This window comes from Castanea sativa, chromosome 3 (genome assembly GCF_040712315.1).
Source record: "Castanea sativa cultivar Marrone di Chiusa Pesio chromosome 3, ASM4071231v1".
In the NCBI taxonomy this organism is placed as follows: Eukaryota; Viridiplantae; Streptophyta; class Magnoliopsida; order Fagales; family Fagaceae; genus Castanea; species Castanea sativa.
Window position 1 is genome coordinate 41,177,747 of NC_134015.1, and position 13,349 is coordinate 41,191,095.

The 13,349-nt window shown below is 37.6% G+C and overlaps 1 protein-coding gene across 1 annotated transcript; it reads right to left on the reverse strand.

The window, feature by feature from the left end:
• Positions 1–264: 264 nt before the first annotated feature.
• LOC142628071 (pre-mRNA-splicing factor ATP-dependent RNA helicase DEAH7) lies at positions 265–13,338 on the reverse strand. Its single transcript, XM_075802028.1, has 18 exons — positions 13,135–13,338; positions 12,880–12,937; positions 12,630–12,771; positions 12,323–12,523; positions 8,731–8,801; positions 7,158–7,413; positions 6,014–6,187; positions 5,731–5,876; positions 5,427–5,524; positions 4,832–4,940; positions 4,389–4,566; positions 4,045–4,274; positions 3,711–3,887; positions 2,940–3,011; positions 2,676–2,852; positions 2,360–2,421; positions 2,110–2,262; positions 265–2,020 (listed from the first exon to the last, which is right to left on the reverse strand). The coding sequence occupies exons 2-18, from the start codon at positions 12,883–12,885 to the stop codon at positions 421–423; spliced, it is 3,852 nt and encodes a 1,283-aa protein (XP_075658143.1). The 5' UTR covers positions 12,886–12,937; positions 13,135–13,338; the 3' UTR covers positions 265–420.
• Between the last annotated feature and the right edge of the window lie 11 nt (positions 13,339–13,349).

Genomic DNA, 13,349 nt, shown 5'->3' on the forward strand with positions numbered 1-13,349 from the left:
TCGATTTCAAGCTTTTTTGCCTGTTCAATAGAGCAACTTGTTCTTTTAGGCCACTTTGGCCCCTATTAACCAGAACACGAGAACTACTCCAGTAAGCAAGTATTCCTACATGGCAGGTTAGGATGTTAAGAAATTCTAAGAACCCGTATCTTCTTAGCAGTTTAAAATCCCAAAACTGATTCACCATCTTAAGATACTTACTGGCGACATAATTATGCTACTTTAAATAAGCCAGTATCTTTATTTTTCACTGGAACACTTGCATTGGTAAAATATCAACATTCTTCTTTTTTTTCCTTTTTTTTTTTTTTTTTTACCAATTTTCATTGCAATTGAGAACAACAATTTCTTTCTTATGTTAAGAATAACACTATTCTCCCGCATGAAACATGTGACTATTTCGTACAGTATAATTTACACTTACAACCCAAACTTCTTTGGCCTCAAATAGGTAGAAGAGCCCTGCCGCAGACCTGGCATTGAGACTTGTTGCTGCTCCTTTTGCCTCTTTTCCCGCTCCTTCTCCTTGCTATCTCTCTCCGCTTCTGCTTGCACCTTCCTCAAATTCTCCATTTCCTCCTCCATGGCTGTTTTTTCTTCCTTCTGCCTCTTTTTATGCTCTAACATCGATGTATCTGACTCCTTAACAGAAAAGAACATTGGTCCCAGCTCAGCCAGCCACTGGGGTTCAACTGCTGTAGCACATTGCATATACTCCTTGCTTGTCAAAATCAACTCATGGTAGACCACATAATCTGGAGTGCAACCCATACCATAGAGAGCACTGCTCGGATGTAAATGGCAAGGCATCCCATTCCTGCAATTTACATACTCCCCCACACCCTTTAATCTTGCTGAGTTATGGAAATATGCAGAACAGATGGCTTTCCTCACGATGTCTGAATCAGGCCAACAAGTTGTCAAAGGGATTTTTAGTGTCTTGAGAATATCCAGCAACTGGGACCTCACTTCTCTAGCCTTCCGTAACCCTTTAACATGCAAAAAGTTGTCGTTACACCAGTCTCCACGATACTGGTGTTGTTTCCATTGATTGTAAACATTATAAAGCGTTAAGTGGTCAGACTCCGGCACGAAGAATCTTTCACATGCAGCATCACTCTCCTCTGCCCTATCTTTAGGCCGGAAGAATACCGACGGTACCGAAAGCATTGAAACAATTGTCAATACCTCATCTAAGCATCCTAGCTGTTCACCCATCAACAGCATCTTGGCAAGTGGGGGGTCCAACGGAAACTCCACCATTTTCCAGCCAAGACCAGTTAAGCTCCCGACATTGTTAAGAGCACCTAAGACCCACAACTGGTACATAGAATTAAGAATATTATCCTGTGGAGGTGGGTCCATGAAATCAAAATCCAGCAAGTTCTCAACATTAAGAGATTTGAGCAACAAAACCACATTGCCAAGGTTGGTCCTTTGGATCTCAGGCACAGGACTAGGCAACATTTCGTTTAGGTATGCGCTCTCAGTATATAGCCGATAACATGTCCCAGGCCCAGTTCTACCAGCACGTCCAGCACGTTGGTCAGCAGCAGCACGGCTGACAGGGAATACTTGGAGAGCATCCATACCCATCCTAGGGTTGTATACTTTCATCTTACCATAGCCTGTGTCAATGACATAAAAAATTCCATCTACAGTTAAAGATGTCTCAGCGATGTTAGTTGCCACAATGCATTTCCGGGCCCCATCTTCAGCTTTCTGGAATATCTTTGCTTGCAAGTCAGCAGGCAGCTGTGAATATATGGGGAGTATCATGAGTTTAGGAACAGCTTTCTTTGCAGAGGACATGAGCTGTTCCACACGCTCTGCAAGGGCATGACAGGCTGCCTCAATCTCATCTTGGCCAGTCATGAAAATGAGAATGTCACCTGGAGGGCTTGTGATGTGGATGGTCATGGCCTGCTTCACTGCACCTTCAACATAATCTTCACATGGAGTTTTACTGTACAGGGTATTAACAGGAAATGTCCTACCAGGGATGTGGAAAATTGGTACACTGCAACAAATATAGAAGTTGGTAATGTTGAACAAGTTGACAGAGAATACAATGGCATAGATGAGTTTTCATGTTATTGAAAAGGTTACCTTCCAAAGAAATTTGAAAATTTTTGTGCGTTCAAAGTTGCAGATGTCACTATAAGCTTAAAATCACGACGTTGAGCAACCACTTTTTTCAATATCCCAAACAGCACATCTGTGCTTAGTGACCTCTCGTGGGCTTCATCCATCACAATGACACTGCAACAGTTATAACCTTGACATTAGATAATTATGTTAGGATTGTAAATGAACAGATACATGTAAAGATGGACAATAAAGAAACAACTTCCCGTACCGATATTTTTCAAGATCAGAATCTTTGAGTGTTTCACGCAAGAGTACTCCATCCGTCATGTACTGTAAAATTGGAATAACACATTTAGCTCTATTCACATAAAACTTATGCCCTTTTAAAAGATATTGAATGAAAAAAAGAAAAAGAAGAAGAATAAGAAGAAGTAGAAGCAGAAGAGTTATTTCTAGTTTCAACAACCATCTGGAATAATAAGAGGTTGATTATTTTAAAAGGTCATCAACAATAAACGGCCCAAATGAGAAGTGTCTAAGGAAATTCAACAAGTTCCCTCTCAGAGACAAACAAAGGATCTCACCTTAATTATGGTGTTTGGCCCAGTCACATCCTCAAAACGAATGGCATAACCAACTTTGTCACCAAGTTCAGTCTCCATCTCTTCGCTAACTCTTTTTGCAACACTCATAGCAGCAACACGCCTTGGTTGGGTGCATCCCACTATACCATTTGTGGTGTAGCCATCTTCATGCAGATACTATCAACAAAATCCACATCAGATTCTGGTTGACAAGGTGCGTGCATGCGTGTGTGTGTGTGTGTGTGTAAATCTTATAAAGCTAACCTGTGTCAGTTGAGTTGTCTTTCCCGAACCAGTCTCTCCAACGACAATCACCACCTGATTTTCACGTATTACCTATCCAAAAAACATATAAACAGAATTAGGACACATGACAAGGTTTAATAAGTTTTTCAAGGGCATAGCCAAATGTAAACCAACGAAAATTCAAGGACTGAAAGACTCTTCATAAATTGAATTTTGAGCAAAGGATGGCACAAAATTAATTAAGAAAGAAACACTTTTTTTTTCTTTTTTGATTGTTGATTTATACAAACCCAGTGAGTTTTGAATATAGAACCACATCATCCATCCATTCCTGTGGGAGGAGGAGGTGTAATAAGACGTGCAGACTGCAGCATCGACATCAGACCAGCACTACAGACATATGACTTGACATCAAGCACGTCAATCTGAAATTCCTTTATGTCATATATTTCACCTCCCAATTTGTGCTAATTGACCATTTAAGCCTTAGGGAATAAGATTATATACCAATCATTTTGCAATCACCAAATCTTAGTTTTTATTTTATTTTATTATAATTCAGTAGTTACAATGGAGGAAGGGATTTGAACCCAGGACGTCTCATTGAAAACATCGGAAGGTCTCAAATGAGCTACAAGGCTCTTGGCACCAAATCCTAGATTTTGAAAAACAGAAGCCCATTCTTCAATTTCAAAAACAGATGTTGCTATACAACTTCAATTATGAGAAAGCAAGCAGATATCGGTCATTAAAAGTAAACAAACACGTATCAAAGGACTAACAGCAAACCTGCAATAAATCATCTCGCACTGAATATATTGGCAGATACTGTCGCTGCTGTGCTAAGGTTTTTGACTTTGCAAAATCACTTACTGCTTCCCCCTTCTTCAAATGCTGTGCAAACTTTGCATCTTCCTTAAAATCAACTTCACCATCTTCACCCACATCAGCAGTATCAGCATCAACCTAGCATTAAGATAAATACATAAGTTTTACATGTGCCTACTGTTTAGGCAACAACACCCCCCCCCCCCACCCCGCCAAAAAAAAAAAGACAGAAAGGAAGGGAGAGTTTAAATCACACAAATGGTAAAAGTCATATCTTCATTTAAAAGTACAATACCTGCTCTGCTGTTTTTTCAACACCAAGAATATCACCAAGTTTTGAGCCTGCAAGCTCCCAAAAACGTTGGCGTGACTTATTCATACTTTGTTTCTCATGGATTTCTCTAACCAGAGTAGATCCTTTGCGTGAAATTATAGCCATATCTGATGTTGGGTCTTTTATTGGCATTATTGGTTCTGCTTGTTTAGTAAAAACAACTCTCCCATCTAGGAAAGGAGGTTTTGTATCTGTAATAAGAAAAAAATAGGGAAATATAAGCTGAAGGAGGCAGACATCATATGTGCACGCACAGCAGGTGACATGTAACCCATCGATTAGTTAAGATTATAAAGTTTCATTACCATGTACAAGAAGAATAACTCTGCGTTCTTCCTCATCATCAAACTCGGTCTGCACCTCAGTCCCTCTAACAGCTCCAGATCTCAATAGTTGGCGGTCTTCCCACTGAGCATTATCAGCAGTGCGCTGAGACAACTTTTTGGTCTGAGCAAGTGTCATCTTTGTTCCATCTCTTCGCACCTGAATTGGAGATTCCAATTCTTAAAAGGAGTGACAGGAATGTGGATTGCCAGCATAATCTAACTAACTAAACAGTCTGCACTACCATCTTAAAACAGCTCACAAAATTTTTAAGGTACTCAACAAGACATGCATATTTCAGAAAGATAAAACTATAAAAGAGACAAATGCATGCACCTATTAATGTAATAATGGTCTCTACTTGTGCGCCAATGAGAAATGTTACAAACATATTTCCAAATAGTCATTTGACAGTTTAACATACTAGTCTTTTGGCCAATTCCGCTTCTTTCTTCTGGAAAGAAGAATCATCTCCAAAAAAAAATGATGAGCTGTCTGCATCAAACATTGTATTACCTTCTTCTCTGTCATACCTATAAAATAAAATTTGTATTAGTCAAAATAAATTGACAACTAAGTGGCACTAGTAAGATTTATAAAAAGAAATCCAAGAGGGAGTCTTCCACAACTAAAGTCTAATTCCTTCTTTTTTTGGGATAAGAACTATAGTCTGATTTCTAATGGAGATTTCTTTTTTTGCTGTGACAAATCATAAGAGGAGCCATTTTAAAGGATTGTGAATTTAATATTAAAATCATCAAATTAGAAGAATTAGAAGCAGTTTAAAGAAACCAAATTAAATTCTACCATCTATTACTGCTTGGTTGAAGATTCCAGAAATCGAACAGATGAAGTGAAAATTTAGAACAAAAGTCAGCCAAATGATGTTCACAGATTCATGTTGTTTAGCTAATATTCTTCTACGGGGATTAACAACTTCATGTGGTAATCCTTGGGCAGGAAATACATCGAAGTCAAATCTTATCAAAGAAGAATAACTAGCGCATTAATTGAATTACCATGCACGGTCAGAATTGTATTCCATCTCTAGGCGCATACTTTCAGTAATCTCATACTTGTGTTCTTCAGAAAAATCAGTTTTATCTGAGTCTCCACCCTGCACACATGACGTAATTAATGATAAATCTATTAGATCAACTAAATAGCATGTAATTAACCAAGAAAGGATCCACAATCATCACCATTATTCAATGTGAAAAAAGATGAAACCTATTTTCTAGAAACAGGGTTTACAATGTAGGACCCCCTTCCTCAAAATAAAAAGAGAAGGGGGAAAAAGATACTTAACCACAAGTATAATACCTCAAATGCTTCTGAATTTTCCCTAGAAAAAGAAAGTTGATGGGACTTCCCACCATGTCTAGAGTTTGAAGATCTATTGGAGGATCCAGCAGCACGAATTGGAACTGGAGAGGGAGAGACATGGTCCCAGGGAGAAGCAGCAGAAGCTGTATTTATTACAAATTTCGAGTCATTGTTATGCGCCCAAATCAACATAAACAGCAACAGATAGCCAGTTCCATTGGAAATAAAATAAAATAAAATTTGACATCCAAAGGGAAGATTCCACGTCTAAGTAAAATACCAGTAGAAGAAGGTGTATGGCCACCCAACCATGGGGAAACTAGTCGTGCATCGGGTGAAGCCCCAACAAACATTGGGGATGGTGAAGGTTGATGACGCCTATTGGTATGAGAGTGACTATCCCGGCGTGGTGTATCTTCCCATTCCCATCTCCCATCATCCCAGTCAGATCTGCCTGCAAAGATTTGCACAGTTTAGAAGTCATATGAGTAATATTCTTACTTTAAAAGATATGCAGAAGAATTTCATCAATGAACTAACACTAACTAACAACATTCTTTAGTTAATTTTTCTTTTTATCTGTAAAAGTGTATATCCAGAACTTTTTAGGTCAACAACAAAAGCCTTAGTCCCAAATTTTTGGGGGTCAGCAATGGAGATAATCAGGATTAGTCATTAGTTTCTGGAATTTCCGGGACCTCTCCTCCTCCTACATAGTACCATTGCTAGGAAGCATTAGTTGTTAAATTTCTCTCTATTTTGGATCTTTGGGTAATGACTAAGCCCTAGTACAGGGGTATATAAAAGGTGCACAAAATGAAATTTAAAAAACAAGAAGAAGAACAAGAACAAATCCTTAGTCCCAAATTTTTTTATTAAAAAAAACACCTAAGGTTTAAAATTACAAAGACATAAAATAAAATAAAAGGGACAAAGTTTTGATACAAGCTAGTTTGTAGCCAATGGCTACAACTCCCATTAAAAAAATTAACATGGTTGCATATTTTGAAAATCTAACAGTTGGATTGCATTTTTTTAAGTTTTTAACATGCATCAAATTTCATGCTAATTGGATGTTATTTATTGTTCGATCCATAAACTCATTTTTATGCATAATTTTATACTACAAAAACTTGAAATTTAAACATTTGATTGATGACATAGGTCACATAGCTACTAATCTTTGATCTTTTGAAAATTTTGCAAGCATTGAAGATATAAGAAGAAAATGTAATCTAATAGTGATTTTGTCAAAATTTACATCCAATATTGGGTGGAGTTGTAGCCAAAATTTGCCCATAAAAAATCAGTTTACATTCCTCCAAAAAACAATACACCAAACTGCACCACATCCCTTTTCCAGTTTTCTATACTTGGAAGAATGTAAATTTTAAGAAACAAATTTAGACAGAAGTATTACATACCAGGTGTCCTCCTTGAACCTTCATATCTACTTCGCTTTCTTCCATATTCCCCATCATAGTCTTGATCATATCGACCACGTGCTTCTCTTCTATAATAATTGTCTTTACTATCATCACTGTGTCTATGTCTCACCCTTCTGCTTTCACTTCTAGTGTCATCCTTCACATCTCTTCTTTCACTACTTCGGTCATCCCTATCATACCTAGGACTCCTAGACCAAACACTATGGTAACTTCTTGAGGGTGTATCTGGAACCTTGAATTGGACAAGTCAGTAGAATATCAGTAATATTTCACATCATCAAATGTACTAGGAGCACATATAATAAAACCAAAGCGAACAACTAGGTGAACGTGTTCAATGGTTATAGCATCAAGATGTAATCAGATTAACCAAAGTACAAGCATATCCAGTTTCCACTTGAATATCAATAACTACATCTATTATCTTATTAGATAAACCAAGTGAGCCACTAAAGCAAGTACATTGATAATAGCAGTTCATTTTTTAAAGACCCTTACAAAGAAACACTTGAAATAGCCATATTACTCTTACGCAAGATTAAGAACCATCAAAACCCCCAGCTACTCAAGTAAACAATGCTGTTGAAACCAATGTACATGATTTATATATATTATATATATATATATATATATATATATATATATATATATATATTAATAACTTCTTTGAAAGAAGAAGAAAAAATACAGAGGGAAAAAAAATCACACAGGCCGTGTGCTAGAAGCAACAGGGGAAAAAAACTAACTAACAATGAAAGAACAAAAATCAAGCATATCAAATGAAGAAATAAAAGCAAAAACACCTATAGCATTTGCCTGATCAAACAAAGTTAGAAAAAAGAGAAGCTGCAACTCATGAATCGATCTTTCATTCTTGTCAAAGGTACGTGTATTACTTTCCCTCCAAATGACCCACATAAGACAATAAGGGATCATTCTCCAAAGCACCTTAGATCTGAATCTGTTGAACTTGTTTGACCAACATGCCAAAAGTTCCACGACACTACACAGCATGACCCAATGAACCTCAAATAGTGAACGCACCATATTCCAAAGTTTGAAACCAATGTACATGATTGACTACATAGAATTGCAAAGACTTCCAAAAGGCACAAAAAAACAAATACACAAGGGCTTGCAGGATCAAGAGGCAAAGATGATGTTAATTTGAATCATCTAAGAGGTGTATCAATTTTGCTGTGACCCTAAGAAGTTCCAATGGTTCTAAGAATAGAATTTGAGACAAATACTTCCATATTTCAAACAATATGTTTTAAAAGGTTTCTTGAGCTTGCCTAGGTTGCTTTGCTATCACTCCTTTCCAACTTTTAGACAGGCCAATCATTCTTCTTTTTCTTTTTCTTTTTTAACAAGTGCAATCAAAATGATATCCATGTTTTCCCAAAATCAGTCATTAGAATGCTAGGAAAACCAAGTATTCAAGGGTCATGTCCCACATCCAGATGTTGTCCATTAATAATAACAACAGTAAAAACAATAGTAGCAATAGAGCAGCAAAAGGAATAACAAAGATATAAGATTGACTTACATCTGGATGTTCACTAGAGTGACGAGTACGAGATGTATCATTGACTTGTTCTTCTTGAGTCACAATACTTCCTACAATACAACGATTGCAGAATCTTTGGGTTACTAAACATAGAAAATGAAAACTAAAAAGAATATAAAGAGTATACACACTATAGAAAATGAACAAGTGAAATATGTATGCATCAATGAGGATAAATCAAAAGCACATCAAACAAGTTTAAAAGAAAGATGCAATCTTCATACTTATCATGATGCTAGAAACCTTGACATCAATCACTATCATTTTGGGTAAGAAGGAGGGCATTGACATTGAAGAAGAAGAAGAAGAAGAAATCAACATTCATATTCAAAACTCCAAAGGTAATACAAAGATGGCAAAAAAAAAAAAAAATTTATCCCAATATTTTGGTCCGATTTTCAATTTGGTCATCAAGTTTTCACAACTTTCATTTAGTCCTTATATTTTTAACTTGCTATCATTTTGGTCCCTACCATCATTTCACAATGGAAAACACCTAGGGGGCAAACAATAGTTAAGTTTATAATATTAGGCATTTTCCGTAAGTGATATGGCGACAGGGACCAAAACGACAAGAAGTTTAAAAATATAATGACCAAAATGAAAGTTGTGAACACTTGATGACCAAATTGAAAATAGGACCAGAAAGGTGCTTGTGCCTACAAAGATTAAGGAAGGATTTGATACAAAACCTTGATATTACTTTCCAAAATAAACTATCAAATGTAAACCAATCATGTTATTCTCTTTTGAAGTGAACTTCATCATAAATTTGAATATACCGAAGCACATACTAATGGGGTGACACATAGGAGATCTAGAATGCCTCAAGAGAATCCCACTGAACATAAACTACTGCCCAACCTTTAGGAGTCCTTGTTGTTTCTTCTTATCATTTCTACCAGATATCTTATCTTTATTTGAGTAGTCTTATTTATCTAGTTATCTTATCTCTATTTGAATGTTTAAATAGTTGCTAAATAAATCTCCAACTAGGAGATTGTGGTAAGTAAATGTTGATGGCATTAGGCCAGATACGGATGAATTTACTATTGCACTGTAGTTTGTCTTCCACCCAAAGGAAGTTTTTTATCAAATTCCATCTATGTACCTATCAACTTGGTATTAGTGCATGGCCACCAACAAGGACCGTATTATGAAGCACAGGTGCGTTTTCGGATTCGGGTGCAGGTGCGGGACTTGGCAATTTTTGAAAATATAGGGTGCAGGTGCAGCGATTAAAAAATTATTAAAAATGTTTTTATTTATATTTTTAATATATTGCTAAGCATCTTTTTCACATAATATAAACATATACCAAATTTAAGAGCAATAGTAGATAATATCTAAAACATGATGTTCATAAATTAAATACAACCCACTTAATACCCTTTTTCAAGACAAAATTTGATTAAATTAAACTAAATCCTTAATACCCCCCACTTAATAAAGCCACCTTCACGTGGGTTCTACCAAACTATAGACTAAAAAAAAATCTCCAAAATTGTGTCCCTTTATGCCTTATCCACGAACCTCTGGCCCTTCACGTGGGTTTGAAATTCTTTTTTTTTTCCCTTCTTGCCCTCAGTTATTTTTGTTTTGATAAACTTTTTGCCTTTAGTTAGCACACATAGAGACTTTCTTTTCTTCTCCGAGTCTCCGACTTTCTTTTCTTCTCCAACTTTCTTTCTTCTTCTCCTAATAATTCTATCATCTTTCCTCTCCATCTTCGCTGGCTCAAAAGACAGTCAGTCACAAGTTTTTATCCATTTTTTGTTTGTTTTCATTTTCTTGTTCGGTGCCGGTACGGTAGGCAATTTCGGCCGATTCGGCCCAAATCAGCGCGAGTCGGGCTGAGTCTGCGCCACATCGGCACTAGTCATGAAAAAAAAAAGCTGGAGGTGGCACCGGCACGCAGGCAGCTGCGTCCCTCGCGCATCGCCACATCGGGCCGCTTCGGACGCAGGTGCGGCGGGCGTTTTGCCGCATCTGTGCATCCCAGGGACCGTATCAAGAAATTAGAGGCAGAAATGCAAGAGCTGAAAGAAAGTGTGCAGAAGATGACAACTGAGTCTCAACCTCTTGGCTCATCCATGTGTGAAATTAAGGAAATATTTTGATAATCTTAGGACAAATCAGCCTCTCATTCACCCCAGAAACCAAAGGAGCATGGGTCTTCATCGCACAGTGGGGAGATACACTCTCCATTGGACAGATCCAAAGTTGCAAGACAAGATCGTCCTCATCCTACCAAGTTAGATTTTCCTTGGTACTACGGCGATGACCCAACAGTATGGCTCGATCACGCAATGCAATACTTTTCATTTGGAAGGGGAAACAAATCAATGGTGGCAATGGATGAAGACGGTGTATAGTGAGGATAAGATCAAAGTCACCTGAGCAAAATTTAAAAGGAAGCTGCTGGTCCAATTTGGGCCAACTGAGGTGGAGGATTTTGACAAGGCTTTGTCTCAAATATGTCAAAGTGGGACACTTAGGGAATACCAGTAGGAGTTTGAGAGACTTGCTAATCGGGTTTATGGTTGGCCTCAAAAGGCATTGGTGGGAGCATTCATGGGTGGACAGAAAGAAGACATTCCTTCAAAAATTCGGATGTTCAAACCCAAAACACTCACAGAGGCTATTGAGTTGGCTAGAATCAAGGACAAGAGTGTGGACAGACAACGACAATAAAACAAGGCAGACAAGCCACAAATAAATGTGGCAGCCTTGTCAATACAAAGTGCCAATCCAACCAACACACCTGGACCTGCAAGTCAAACAACTAGAACTAGAAGTACCAAAAAAATTACTTGGGGGGAAATGCAAAGGCGGAGGGAGAAGGGCCTATGCATCAGTTGCAATGAGAAGTTCACACCGGGACATCGCTGGGCAACTTCACAAGCCTTTCTCATTAAAGCTTGTCCACATTGAGAATTCTTAGAAGGCGGTGGCTATAACCAAAACAGAAGAAGTTTCAGAGGTATACAACAGCCATAAGGACAAAGCTCCGCTAATATCTCTTCATGCAATTGCAGGTTGCTCAGGACCCCAAACCATATGGGTCAAGGCTAAGATTGGGAGAAGAGAACTGGTCATTCTCATTGACAGTGGTTCAACTCACAATTTTTTGTGCACTGGAAACTTGCCCAATCACTTCACTTGGTTGTCACACCTATTACTGAGTTCAGGGTAATGGTCGCAAACAGAGAAAGCCTAGTCTATCAAGAGATGTAAGAGCAAGTTTCCATTACAATCCAGGGATTTACATTTTCCACTACTCTGTATTCCTTACCACTCAAGGGATCAGATTTGGTGTTGGATATACAATGGATGGAGTTGCTGGGACCAGTGGAGTGTGATTGGAAAAAAAAACGACTATAAAGTTTCTATTGAAAGATATCGCATATGTCATTAAAGAATTTGCTCAACCCAAAAACAGCAATGCCTTTAAATGGGATGAGTAAGGGACAAACTATGAAACAGTTTTTCTTTAACAAAATATTGAACATATTGGAAGCCTTAAATGCAATTAGCTATTTAAAACAATACCAAAAAAATAAAAAGTTACCTGTTGTTTCGCGATAACGCCTACTAGTATGATTGCGCGTACCACTATTTGCATTACTTCCTACTTCATCTAATCCAGAGGACTCAGAATTCTCTTCTTCCTCTATAGACGAAATAACAGAAGTAACTTTTTCTCTTGGGGCCTTGAACCCACCGTCAACCTTAGACTCGGCTCGTTTTGCAATTGCAAGGACATCTAGCCCTGTAACGTTGTAAATTTAAATTAACTATTCACATACTTATAAGTTATAAATGACAACCGCCATTGCAGAGAACATTATTATAGCACAGTTAGAAATTAAGCTCACCCAAAAGAGATTTCCTCTCCGGAGCTCTATACACCAGTCTATCCTTCCCAGGAACAATCAATCCTCCGAAGCTCGCCTTCTCAGGCTCCAATGTATCCATTGTCTTGTTCACATCTATAAATCCAACATCATCTCCGCGTTTCTAATCGCAACAAACAATAGCACCAACAAATTAAAACACAATGCTCAACCCTAAATGGAAACTAACTACAGACTATAAAGCTATAAATTCGGTGAATCTAATACTAACCTCCATTGTTAATCAGCTAAAAATTCTAACAATCAAACACCAAACAAACAAGTTCCACCTGCATATATTGCAAAAGATTAAATCAAACACCGACAGAGTAAAAAGAAAAAGTATCCCCAAAATTCACCAAATGGTATACTTCAAATTCAGACTACGATTAATAATTTCACAAACAACTTATTAGCTTCTGATAATTTGAATCGGAAAATGAAATTTTATGGATATCGAAATTACAGGGAGAGAAGTTTGGCGTACCTGTAAAAGTTTCTTAGGCTTGGTGAGATCGAGGTCCTTCAATTCGAGTGGTTTTTTTTCATTTTCTTTTTTCTTTAAAAAGAGTTGAAGAGGAAGAAGAGAAGTTTGGTGTTTTAGAAACGGCACTCGACCGACCTAGGACACTTGTTGGTGGCGGAGTGACTGCGATATCGTCTGTGAATCAAAGCGATTCGACACGAATCCGGGTATAGTCC

Bases quoted from the DNA above. Each gene is read 5' to 3' on its own strand.
- LOC142628071 (XM_075802028.1), bottom strand. The intron at 7,414-8,730 runs GTAAGTCAATCT...GTCCAATTCAAG, and splicing joins ACTCTAGTGAACATCCAGAT to GTTCCAGATACACCCTCAAG. The intron at 2,853-2,939 runs GTTAGCTTTATA...TTTTGTTGATAG, and splicing joins AGACAACTCAACTGACACAG to TATCTGCATGAAGATGGCTA.